The sequence below is a fragment of the Myxine glutinosa genome, chromosome 12 (genome assembly GCF_964187855.1).
Source record: "Myxine glutinosa chromosome 12, kmMyxGlut1.1, whole genome shotgun sequence".
NCBI classification, from domain to species: Eukaryota; Metazoa; Chordata; class Myxini; order Myxiniformes; family Myxinidae; genus Myxine; species Myxine glutinosa.
The window spans coordinates 60,840,978-60,853,619 of NC_136272.1; the positions used below are offsets into that span (position 1 = coordinate 60,840,978).

Here is a 12,642-nt window from a genome sequence, read left to right on the forward strand (position 1 = left end):
TTTAATCCATTTTAAATTTTGGCTGGAACAAAATATGAAAAAAGTCAAGGGGTGTCAATACTTTCTGAAGGTGCTGTACTAGCTTCAGATTGTCCATGCTCCCATATTTAAATAAGGACCAGATTTATTTGGCATTTGCAACTTATTTTGAGTCTCTCATAAGCAAAGCACTGCACTTGCCGTTTCAGTGTGCCTGCAGGACAGCGTTCTGGCTTTCTGGAGGCATGGGATGCAGGGACGCAGTTTTCGCACCAATGAGGTACTAGCATCTTGTGCTTTCCGACTGCATTGTGTGGTCTACCTAGCACTTGGAACCTCCAGTAATATAAATTCAGAATGATTGAGTATTGTGGAGAGGGATGTGGGGGGTTGTAGAAGTGAAAAAGAGATCAAGAGGATGGGGAGAATGACACGTGAGGGTGATGAAGCTGCACACGAGCTGAATGTAACAACAATTAGAGGAAGGGGAAGGTGGGGATTAAACAGAAAAGGAACAAACCAACCGATATCTAACAAACGTAAAGAATGGAGGGGAGTGGGAAAAAAATCACAATAACATGGAAGAATGGAGTTCTTAAGAATGGGGTCATTTGGGGTAGAAGAGAATCATGGTTTTGGATGGAGGTTGGGGGGAGGGGGGCGGGGTGAGTTGTGGTAAACAGCAGTCTTTAAAGCCCTAGAGGGAAGAATGGGATTGAAGAGACTGGGAACGTTGGTTCCACAGGCCTTAGAGAAGTGGAACAATTGGGTGGAGGTCAAGAGTGAGCCTGGATTTTGGGAGTTTAACAAGAAAAGGGTTACTGGCTGATCGTGTGCACCCTGCAGAAACCTGGGAGAGACAGAGACAAGAGGGCAGAGAGTGCAAGAACAAAAAGGTGTTGGGGGAATATGGAAAGGCTACCAACTTGCCTGCAATGTGAGAGTAACAGGCCTAGACACTCGGTTTCGTTGTAGGAGATCCCAGTGATATTGAGGGACTCGTTTTCCACGGCATCAAGAAGAGCAAGTTGTGAGGCAGGGGCGCTTGCCCAAAGATGAGAGCAGTACTCCATCAAGCTGTGAATAAAGGCAAAAGTTCAGATTGGCCAAGGAAAGACCTTGCACAACGAAGGATGCCCAGTCGGCAGCTGGCTTTGCAGGCCATCTTGGAAATATGGTCTGCTCATGAAAGATCATGGCTGATGGTGAGGTCCAAAAGTGTGATTGACCAAACCTCTTCAAGTAGCTTGTTTAGGAAGTAGATGGGAGGGTTTGCCAGACGGTCCTTTCGGAGAAACGGGGTGAGTGTGTGGGATTTGTTCAGGTTGAAAGACATACTCCAAATATTGGACCAGCTCCTGATTGTGTCAAGATCTGCTGTGAGGGAAGAGGCTTCTTTGTCTGGCTGAAAGATGAGAAATGGCAGAGGGTGGAATCATCAGCAAAGAGATAAACAGGATTTTCGAAGGAATCAGAAAGATAATTGATGAAGATGAGAAACAAGACTGGGCCCAGGACACTGCATTTGGGGCACTCCAGTCTTGAAAGGGAGAGGAGACGAGAAGATCCCTTTCAGAGCTATAAGCTGACTAGGAGTAGAGGAAGTTGGTGAGCCATGAGAGGAGTTGGTCCTGGATGCCCTAAGCAGAGAGTTTGGAGATCAAGACGTGGTGCTAGACCGTTTCCAATGCTCGAGATATGTCCAGAGAGACGGCCTTGTTTTAATGTTTGTGATTGAGGGCTTCCATCCATTGTTGGGAGAGTAGAAGCAGCATGTCCAGCATAGGAGACCGGGTCTGAAACTGAACTGATGATCTGAGATCAGGCTGTTGGTGAAACAGAAGGATTTGATATCAACTACAATTATACATTCCATGACCTTCCTTGCAAATGGAAGCAAGCTAATATGCCTGTAGATAAGATCTGTTGTTTGCACCCTTTTTATGTAAATTGCAGTGATGTTGGCTAACTTCCAGGCAGATGGAAATTGACCCAAAGGGAATGATTGAGTGAATGGAGCAGAAAGAGGATGAGCAAGAGCAGCAGAGCAGGTTTTTGGAGACATGTACTGATGCCATTTGGGCCTGTCATATAATTGGAGTCGAGGTTTGCCATAAAGCTCTTCACTTTCTCAAACGGGAAAAATACAGTATCCAGGAACAGTTGGCTATGGGAGGGTAGTTTAGGTATAGGGAGTGATGGGTTGGGTACACAAGATTTGGAAGCAAGCACAGAATTGAGGCAAGGCATTCGGCCTTCTCGTGAGCAGTCATCTGTGGTGCCATTTGGAGTGAGGGAAGGGATGGAGGGGGCAGAGGCAGAGACAGATTTGGCAAGGCATCATCAGGTCTTTGAAGAAGGAAACAGGTTTAAGAGTTCAGACTTGAAGTTTTTCATATATCATTTTCGTGATTTCCTGAGAGTGGACACTCACTTAGTCCACACTTTGTGGAATGACCTCAGGTGCCTTCGATCAGATTTGCCTTCCAGGAAGAGAAGGCAAGTCGTTTGAAAGCAGCTGCCTCACCCCAGGATTTGGTGTACCAGGGGTGAGAGGATAGGATGGGTACGATAACTACAGATGCGATGGGATCAATGTGCACATAAGGGAGAGCAAGCTTGTGGAAGGATGCCCAGGCAGTATTGATATCAGGAGAGGTGGAAATGAACTACCTTTGTTTTTTGTTTTAGCTCCTCCATCTTTGCTGAAAGTTCAATCTCTCATTGTGACCTTTTCATTTCCTCTTGTACTGTGACGCAGGTTACACAGGAAATAAGTGACAAGAGCCGCGTGTTTCGCCTACTGGGTTCCGAAAGGTGGGTTGACTGTGAGCACACGTCACACTTTGTGCCGCCCATCCTTTCACCACAGCCAGTACATTGATCTTGGGATATTTCTGGGCAACTAAAGCGATGTAGACCCATATTGGTTTATCATTGAGGTTTATCGTGTGCACATGCGTGGGCATATTGCTTAGATATTAATAAGTCAGAATCTTCAAATTTGACCTATCTAAACTGCTCGTTTATTGTGGTTAATTTTTAAAAAATTTGTCTGCATTGTCGTAGGGTGGTGGTGTTGGAGAGCCGGCCAACAGACGACCTTACAGCCCAGAGTAACCTGTACATCCTGGCTGGCCATGAGAATAGCAATTACTGAGGCCTCGGGGATTGCAGTGTGGCACGTGACCACTGATCAGCCTGTCGTGTTTCTCATTCTCTTACCATGGTTACGCCTTACCCATCCTGTTCCTAATGGCAGAGCAGCAAAAGTGCTTATTTAACTAATACTTGGTGGTTAACAATTCAGATGCTGTAGGATAGATTGATACAAATTATATGTGAATATGGAGTCAAAAAAGTAGCAAGGGCTGGGCGGAGACTTGGGTCCTGGGCGGAGACTTGGGTCCTGAGCGGAGACTCGGGTCCTGGGCGGAGACTTGGCTGCTGGGCGGAGACTTGGCTGCTGGGCGGAGACTTGGCTGCTGGGCGGAGACTTGGCTACTGGGCGGAGACTTGGCTGTGTCAAACTGCTGTTTCTGGCTTGCATCTTGCAAAGGAGTACAAGTCAAAAGTTACCCGTTTAAGTTTGTTGCATTATTGGCGAGCTTGCTGCTTTTGGGGTCCAGCATACTCTGATTTTGAGTTGCTGAACAAATTTGGATTTGAGGATAGAATAGAGAGAGACCTTAGTGGGACTTTCAGAAGGAAGACATTTTTTGAATGCAGCAGTAATGCTCCTGTGTATTGGTGATGAGGTTTGCTCTTTTTATGGATGCAGTGTGCAGTGTCAGTCGGTTCGTTTGGCAATTTTACAACCTCTTTGTCACTGGTTTTCCAGCACCATCACTTCGACCGATTAATTGTCTGTGCTCCGAACCCATAACCTGCTTACCTGGGGATCCATCGCAAACCATTAGTTGAACAAACTAAGAGTGCGAATCAATTAATTATGAATGAGCTAATGGCCACCAGGCACATCCCACTAGTCTTCAATTATATTTTTCTAATTCTATTATTTTGGAGGATTGCGGGGGACAGTGAGGGCATGTGTGGGGTTATCAAGTTTTCAACAGTGGTTTCATTTTTCATTATATCAGACTTGTTTGTGTGTGTGTATCACCAAACCTTCAGTTCTCACCCCAGATTTTACATTTTTCAAATAGCCATCTATATGGTGGAACTTTTGGCCTGGCCCCTCAGTGCTCCATTCTTGCCCCTCAGTGTTCCATTATTGCCCCTCAGTGCTCCATTATTGCTCCTCAGTGCTCCATTATTGCCCCTCAGTGCTCCATTATTGCCCCTCAGTGCCCCATTCTTGCCCCTCAGTGCCCCATTCTTGCTCCTCAGTGCCCCATTCTTGCCCCTCAGTGCTCCGTTATTGCCCCTCAGTGCTGCATTATTGCCCCTCAGTGCTCCATTCTTGCCCCTCAGTGCTCCGTTCTTGCCCCTCAGTGCTCTGTTCTTGCCCTCAGTGCTCCGTTCTTGCTCCTCAGTGCTCCAGTCTTGCCCCTCGGTGCTCCGTTCTTGCCCCTCGGCGCTCCTCTCTTGCCCCTCAGTGCTCCGTTCTTGCCCCTCAGTGCTCCATTCTTGCCCGTTTGCCCTACTGTACTCTTCTTTCCTCTCAAACTTGTTTCCTTTCTCTCTCCCTCCACTTCCCAGATTCCCATACCCTCCACCTCTCTCTCGCATTTCTTCCTCACTCCTCCATTTGTTTCCATTTATCTTTTTCTCAACTTAGACTCCCTCACCGTTCTGCATAAATAAATGTATAGCTCCTTATACCTCCAGCCATCCCACCCATAAAAAATAATATTTTATTGCTTCTTTCTTCTTTTTATTACTTGGTCTAGTTTTTTTTTTTCTTCTTCCTGCAGAATGTTTTTTTCTGTTGTGATTGGAGAATGTCTTAGTTATTCAAAATTCTAGTCTGTGGGTATTCTTTGCTCAAAAAGCTTTTTCACTTCATTCATTCATTTATCCAGTTGCCCAAGTCTTCCAGAAGCGATCTGCGTATGAGGCCAATATTAATGCTTTGTCTCTCAATGGCTCCGACTTGGTTTTCTCGTCACGTGACAGATGCTAATATCAATCGCCGGGTTTGTCGAACTTTGGAAACCGCTGCTTCGATTTGTATCGATTTGTATCGATTTGTATCGCTCCTCCATAGTGTTTGAACTTCTGAAGTTGCTTTCTTTTTGAGGTTTGTGGGTATTGAAAATATTTGGTCCTTTTGGATAATTTTAAGCTTATTTAAAAATTACAAAAAAACATTTTATCATTTAATAATACAAAGCTCGTGAGGATTGATGGAGAAGAGCAGGAAGAAGTGATGTGTGTGTGTGTGTGTGTGTGTGTGTGTGTGTGTGTGTGTGTGTGTGTGTGTGTGTGTGTGTGTGTGTGTGTGTGTGTGTGTATATATATATATATATATATATATACTGAGAAAACGAGGTCTCAGAGAAGGAAACACCACTTGAGACCCTCTCGGTTACCTTTTTTTGTGCCACCCTGGTTGTGCGTTTTTTGATGCCCGATGTCACCGAATGACACTAAATACTTTGCTTCCCAAACGTTACGGTGAACTTCCCAAACGTTACGGTGAACTTCCCAAACGTTACGGTGAACTTCCCAAACGTTACGGTGAACTTCCCAAACGTTACGGTGAACTTCCCAAACGTTACGTTGAACTTCCCAAACGTTACGCTCTCGTTCAAATCTCTAGTGTTTCACACTTTAAATAATTCATCTCGTCCCAGAATAGCGGATCTCGGGCAGCCCAGGAATGCCTTTGTCTCGTTCTCCACAGGTGCACACCTGGTCTCGTGCAGCGACCTGTTGCCTTGAATTCATCAAAGAATGATTTTGTGAAAGTTCTCCTTTTTAACCTAAATTCCGCAATTGAAACTTTTCTGCTTCTCACTACAAACTCGGAAATCTTTTTGGGGGATTGAATGGGGGTGGGGACGTTGTGTTTTTCGTGAAATTGAATGCGCAGGTAAAATGGACACCTGTTACATGTTGATGCTGCCACATCGTTGGTTCAAACAGCATTTCAGATCGAGGGCAAAGCGATGCATTTTCATGAACCTTCCGACTTGTTTGTCCACCTGTGTCGTACAACCTGCCCTTTGCCCTCACGTTAACCTACACAGGTTGACAGTTTCACTACACGCTTGTGTTGTGTCCTCTCAACATTATACTTTACGCTCACTCACCTGTGTTTAGTGTAGCATAATGTAAATACAAAAACAAAGTTACTTTATTGCTTTTTTTTAGCACTACTGAAACACTGTGGCTCATTCTTTGCGCTTCTTCTTTTTCTTCCTACTTTTTCTTCCTTTTTCTTCCTTCTTTTTCTTCCTTCTTTTTCTTCCTTCTTTCCTTTAACGTTGGGGAATCACAGGGATACAACGTTTGTTCCCAAATGGAATTCCGTCTGCAGGGCTGCATGGATGTTTTTTATGTACTTATGGAAACTGTACATACTGTAAAATAAAGTATCGATGTTAACCTTGTTATCCCCTTGCTTGATTTGTGTGTCCACAGGCTTGCTGTGTCTGAGAGACGATCCAGGTGTCTTTACCTTTGAGTTAGCTTAACCTGGGTTCGAATCCTGACCCGACTTGTAATTGTCGGATTGTTGCGTTGGCGTCACAAAGTGCACCGTTCCTCGGATGGATATTAAGCCGGGTGTCCTGTCTGCTAGCATTCGTTGGTGGGTGGTACAGATCCCACGGTGTCTTTAGCCAAGAGGAGGTGAGTTATCACCTGCACCATCGCCCGGAAGGTAGATGTGAACCCCTAAATGTAATCGTTACCATTGTACTGCTCTGTGCGGTATCATTTTGGGAAATTAACTTTTCAGACAATAAATGGGAAGATCCTGGAAGGTGTTCTTCTTTTAAGCGGCTTCTTGACCTTTAACCCTCATTCGATGACACGACCCATTTTTAGCTCACCTGGAATTGAGTTCGGGGGAGCTTATGCGTCCGTAAACACTTGAAACTTCTTCTTCGAAACCGCTGACGGGATTGTGACCAAATTTGGCACAAATTATATTTGTTGTGCTGTGACTAAAGTTTGTTCACGGCATTTAAAAAAAAATCGGGGTCTAAGGGGGTTTACCGGGGGTCAAAGTGGATCTAGGTTTAACCCCCCAAAATAGGAATTTGCTTTTTCCTCTGAACCTACAAACACTATTTCGATGAAACTTCACCACGACCTTCATCACCCGCGATGTACCAATGTTTCTACAAGGCATTAGAAAAATCTCCCCCTTTAGGGGTTTCTGGGGGGGTTGCCCCCCAAAATACGTATTTTCTTTCTCCTCAGAAACTACACACACGATTTCGATGAAACTTCACCACAACCTTCACCACCCATGATGTGCCAATGTTTGTTCAAGGCATTAGAAAAATTGGGTTCTTAGGAGGTATATGGGGTTGGGGGAGGGTGGTTGCCCCCCAAAATAGGTATTTTTTTGTTTGTTTAAAGTCTTATGATTATGTTAGTATACTGACACACTTTGAAAACGCAACTTTGTATAACCCTAACCCTAACAACTGACCCTGACCCTAACTCTAACAACTAACCCTAACCCTAACAACTAACCCCGCCAACTAACCCTAACAACTGACCCTGACCCTAACCCTAACAACTACCCCTAACTCTAACAACTAACCCCGACAACTAACCGTAACAACTAACCCCGACAACTAACCCTAACAACTGACCCTGACCCTAACCCTAACAACTACCCCTAACTCTAACAACTAACCCTAACCCTAACAACTAACCCCGACAACTAACCCTAACAACTAACCCTAACAACTGACCCTAACCCTAACAACTACCCCTAACTCTAACAACTACCCCTAACTCTAACAACTACCCCTAACTCTAACTACCCCTAACTCTAACAACTACCCCTAACTCTAACAACTACCCCTAACTCTAACAACTACCCCTAACTCTAACAACTAACCCTAACTCTAACAACTACCCCTAACTCTAACAACTAACCCTAACTCTAACAACTACCCCTAACTCTAACAACTACCCCTAACTCTAACAACTACCCCTAACTCTAACAACTACCCCTAACTCTAACAACTACCCCTAACTCTAACAACTACCCCTAACTCTAACAACTACCCCTAACTCTAACAACTACCCCTAACTCTAACAACTACCCCTAACTCTAACAACTACCCCTAACCCTAACAACTAACCCTAACTCTAACAACTACCCCTAACTCTAACAACTACCCCTAACTCTAACAACTACCCCTAACTCTAACAACTACCCCTAACTCTAACAACTAACCCTAACTCTAACAACTAACCCTAACCCTAACAATTGGCCAGCTTTGTCCCCAGACTTAAACCCTATCGAGCACCTTTGGGATGAGTTAGGGCGACGTGTACGCCGACGTCAGCCGCCGCCACACAACGTTGCTGCGTTGGGTCCGGTATTGCAGAATGAGTGGAGGAACATCCCCGATGCCACTGTGAGACTTGTGCACGTGCAAATGGTGGACACAACATATGCTGACTTTGAGGTGGAGGGTGGGACTGTTTGATGACGTGTGACATCTTATGGGATTGCTGTCAGGACAATATTCTTTTGTGGTTTGTCGACTGATTAACCTGTTTTCCTTCCAAGTCCGTTTTGCGTTTTCAAAGTGTGTCACCTACCTGCTGCCCTGTCTTCTAGAAACCATTGAAATTGCTTTAAAATACCTTTAGTCGGTGCAATGTACTGTTTATTCTACCTGGTGTGCTGCCCCTATGTTTGTTCAACGCAATCCACTTTGTGCTGCATGACGTCATACTATGTGACCTTTGTGGATTGTGAACTAGCCCACAATATCATATCATGTTATTACAAAATATTCAGGATAAATCAAATTATTGGCTTCAATATTCGAGCGCTAATTTGTAAATGTGGAACTCCTGGAATTTGTAATGCAATAAGGGGGGAGAGGGGGCACCACGGGTAGTTTTCCTCCAAGTCGATGCGCGTTTTGTCGCTAAAGGATTCAGTGTCTGTTTGTGAAAAGTAACCCGAGTCCAGGGAGCTCTCCCATGGGCACGGGTCCAAAGCTCAGTCGGTCTTGCCCGGGATCTTCTTCCAAGATGAAGTTCCAAGTGCAAAGGATATCGAGGATTAAGCTCCAGGTGCAAGGGAGGCCCAAACGGGGTGAGAGTGCAGGTGACCCATGTCTGGAAATAAATCCGTGTTGCTTGGACACCGACACCGCCCATTGTGCCGCCAGGGGTTGCCAGGCGTCTGAGACGCCACGCGCTCCTTGGAAGTGGGAGGGTGGGCTCAGGCCGTGATGCGTGGGGAGGGGCGGGGCATAGTGCCGGAGGAGCTGCGGCGAGGGGTGTGGTCACGGGACATAAGAGGCTGCGTGACGTCATCCCAGTGAGCTGCCGCAGAACCACCTGATGGAGAAGTACCATAAACTTGAGAAAATTGGAGAGGGGTCTTACGGGGTCGTCTTCAAATGCCGCAGTCGGGAAAGCGGGCACCTGGTCGCTGTTAAGAGGTTCATGGACTCGGAAGAGGACCCGCTCATCAGGAAAATAGCTCTGAGAGAGGTTCGGATGCTGAAGGTGCGTCCTATGACGTCATTTCTCTTACCTGTGCGGTTTTATTTACACGTGCGTTGAAGTGCATTGGTTACAAAGGTGTTAGCGTTAAAATCAGGAATCGTACTGTATATAAATAATTTTTTTAACCTTTGTGGGTGTTTTGGGTTTGTTTTTGTCTCCGTGGACAACTGAAACACTCGCTGGACGGAATGAGTTTAAAACTGCTGGGTGTTCTGGGATTACACGGGGAGTTTAGGGAGTAAAAAAGGAAATTATTACTAATAGTACAAGTCACGTGGGAGTTCAGGCCGAGGAGAGGGGGCAAGGGGGAAAAGGACACACTATGTAAATATTCAGGATAAATTCAGAACTCCAATGACCGTCTGGACAACACCCCCCCCCCCCCCCCTTCCCATCTACTTTCTCAACAATCCTCTTTTCTGGTCTTTATCAATGATCTCTCCGACTCTGGAAAATTCTCTCTATCTCTTTGCTGATAACTCCACTCTCTGCCGCTCCATTCCTCATCCCTCAGATCGGCAGTCTGCAGCCTCCTCACTCTCTGCAGACTTGGACAAAATCACAGACTGGGCAAACAAGTGGAACATGTCTTTCAATCCTGACAAATCTCACACTCTTACTTTGTCTCTCCGAAAAGACCAACTGGACAACCCTCCCATCTACTTTCTCAACAATCCTCTCCAAGAAGTTCTGTCGCTCAAGATTTTGGGTCTCACTATCTGCCATGATCTTTCCTGGGAAAACCACATTTCCAATCTGGCCTCCAAAGCCAGTCGCCGACTGGGCATCCTCCGTCGTGCGAAGTCCTTCCTTGGCACACCTGAGCTCCTCACCACATACAAGGCTTTCATCCGCAGCTCAATGGAATACTGCTCTCCCCTTTGGGCCGGTGCTCCTGCCTCACACCTAGCTCGTCTTCATGCTGTTGAAACCAAAGCTTTCAGAATCATTGGAATCTCCCGCGATGAAGCTAACTCCAAGGGCCTTTCACTCACCACAGGCAGGTTGGTGGTCTTTCTGTCTTCTACCGACTCCTCTCCGGCCTTGCTCCCCCAGCTCTCTCTGTGCTCTGTCCCGCAAATATTCCTACAGGTCGCACAAGATCTGCCTGCAACCCTCTTATGGTTAAACTACCAAAATCAAGACTCTCTGCTCACCTTCACTCTTTCATTCCCCTTTTCTCCCGCCTCTGGAACAAACTCCCTCACTCTCTTCAATCCCACCCCTCCCCCCCCCCCCCCCCCCCCAGCCTTCTCCCTTCCACAGATCTACCACTGTCCCTGTTCACTACTGTTGATGCGCTTCCCTCTCTCCCTCCTGTCTCCCACTCCCTTTATTATAAGTTTTATCTGTTTTCTGTTTGTGTCTTTGTGTTTTATGTGTTGCTCTTGCAGGAGCCTCGACTTTGTATACAAAAAAAATGTATTGTATAGCGCCACTCCCGGTGTGAGGGGGTATTACAAATCAAACCTGAGTTCATGGAACACCTTACCTTAATAGTATCTTTTTTTGGACATATAGTCGATGCTCGTGGAAGAGGTCATATTAGTCCACTGAACGGATCAGGACCCAACAGGAGAAAAGGAATGGTTGGGAGGTGGGGTTTGTGGCGGGTGGGGAGGGGAAACCAACAGCAGAGCCGAAGTCCAAGACACAACGAATGGGAGTCGGGAAGGACAGTCCAGACCTGAAACTCATGCCAACTCTTCTCGGAGAAATTGATGATTTTGGAAAGAACTTTGAGAAAAGTTTTAATTCGTCAAACAGATCTTTTGGACGAAGGTGATACTGTTGGTCCGTCCACAGAGACTGCGGCTAATTTGATTGGTCGAGATGGCGTAAAGTTTTGGCAAACGCTGCTAAACTGCGGGTTTTTTGGAAATGAGTAATTCTTTTACCGTGATGTGCGCATGCGCGATCGGGACGAGCCGCCAGACAATTTACCAAATTCAGAGCCAAAGTAAGAGCAAAGTGTGGGTTCATGCTCCGATTTGTGTTCGACGTTGTCCAAAGTATGAAATTGAAATGAATAAATTCCTCGAAAATACAAAAATAATTAAACACACCATTAAACAGGTACGCACACTCGTCTCCAAACTCCAGCCTGGGGTCCAATCCCGACCAAGCTATAAACTGTCATCCCAGTATTCCACACGCAGGTGATTCATCTTGCGATAGATTACCCACAATTCGTGAAGGCCAGGATGCCCAATTTAACGTCCATCCCATAAATAGCCCCCAATGATGCCCCGTCCTGCCCACGAGACCAGGATGGCAGTTTATACCTGGGTCGGGATTCAAAACCAGGCTACAGGGCTTAGAGGTCAGAAAGCACACCTACAGACCACGAGATATCCTTAAGTAAGCTACAATAGCTTACGTAAGGCAAGATTAATCAGTGTTAACAGTGGATTTCATCTGCAGAGGGAATTTGTATTTCCAGCCACCTGGGATTGGCAGGAATTTCGTGAGGTCTCCATCTTGGATACTGTGTACGGTTTTGGTCACCTCATCTGAGGAAGGACGTACTTGCCATAAAGAGGTTTCAGTGTAGAACGATGATCGATCCCGAGCCGAGCTAGACTCAGCTCTCAGGAGCAGTTTAAGGAGACGGGACATTTATCTATCTATAATTCCAGTAATCTCTGTACGTTTGTACGTTTGTACGTCTGTACGTTTGTCTGTGACCGCTGTTTCTCGACAACTACCGGTCCGATATACTTGAAACTTGCCAGGTATTTTGCTGGGGACCCGAGGATGTGCCTTTTCAAGGTTTGAAATTAATCGGACAAGTACTTACCGAGCTATGGCGATTTAGCCGTTCGCCGTTCGCTTTGCCGTTGCGAATGGACCAAACCATTCATGTAAATAGAGGGGGGGGGGTTCTGTGGTCGTTCGCTTTGGCTTTGCGAATGGACCAAACCATTCATGTAAATAGAGGGGGGGGTTCTGTGGTCGTTCGCTTTGGCTTTGCGAATGGACCAAACCATTCATGTAAATAGAGGGGGGGGGGGTTCTGTGGTCGTTGCGAATGGACCA

At 46.0% G+C, this 12,642-nt stretch overlaps 2 protein-coding genes across 4 annotated transcripts in view; both read left to right on the top strand.

Moving 5' to 3' along the window:
- The window catches only part of LOC137437451 (mitogen-activated protein kinase kinase kinase kinase 5), a 176,132-nt gene extending 169,640 nt beyond the window's left edge, over positions 1-6,492 (top strand). For both annotated transcript variants that reach the window (XM_078766850.1, XM_078766849.1), the window contains 3 exons: positions 189-259; positions 2,741-2,796; positions 3,049-6,492. In XM_078766850.1, the coding sequence (XP_078622976.1) occupies positions 189-259; positions 2,741-2,796; positions 3,049-3,139 (218 nt within the window). In that variant the 3' untranslated portion in view covers positions 3,140-6,492. The remainder of the gene's footprint in view (positions 1-188; positions 260-2,740; positions 2,797-3,048) is intronic.
- A 2,881-nt stretch (positions 6,493-9,373) lies between these two features.
- LOC137437452 (cyclin-dependent kinase-like 1) overlaps positions 9,374-12,642 on the top strand; it is a 60,842-nt gene continuing 57,573 nt past the window's right edge. For both annotated transcript variants that reach the window (XM_068131790.2, XM_078766852.1), the window contains exon 1: positions 9,374-9,603. In XM_068131790.2, coding sequence (XP_067987891.1) covers positions 9,436-9,603 — 168 coding nt within the window. In that variant the 5' untranslated portion in view covers positions 9,374-9,435. The remainder of the gene's footprint in view (positions 9,604-12,642) is intronic.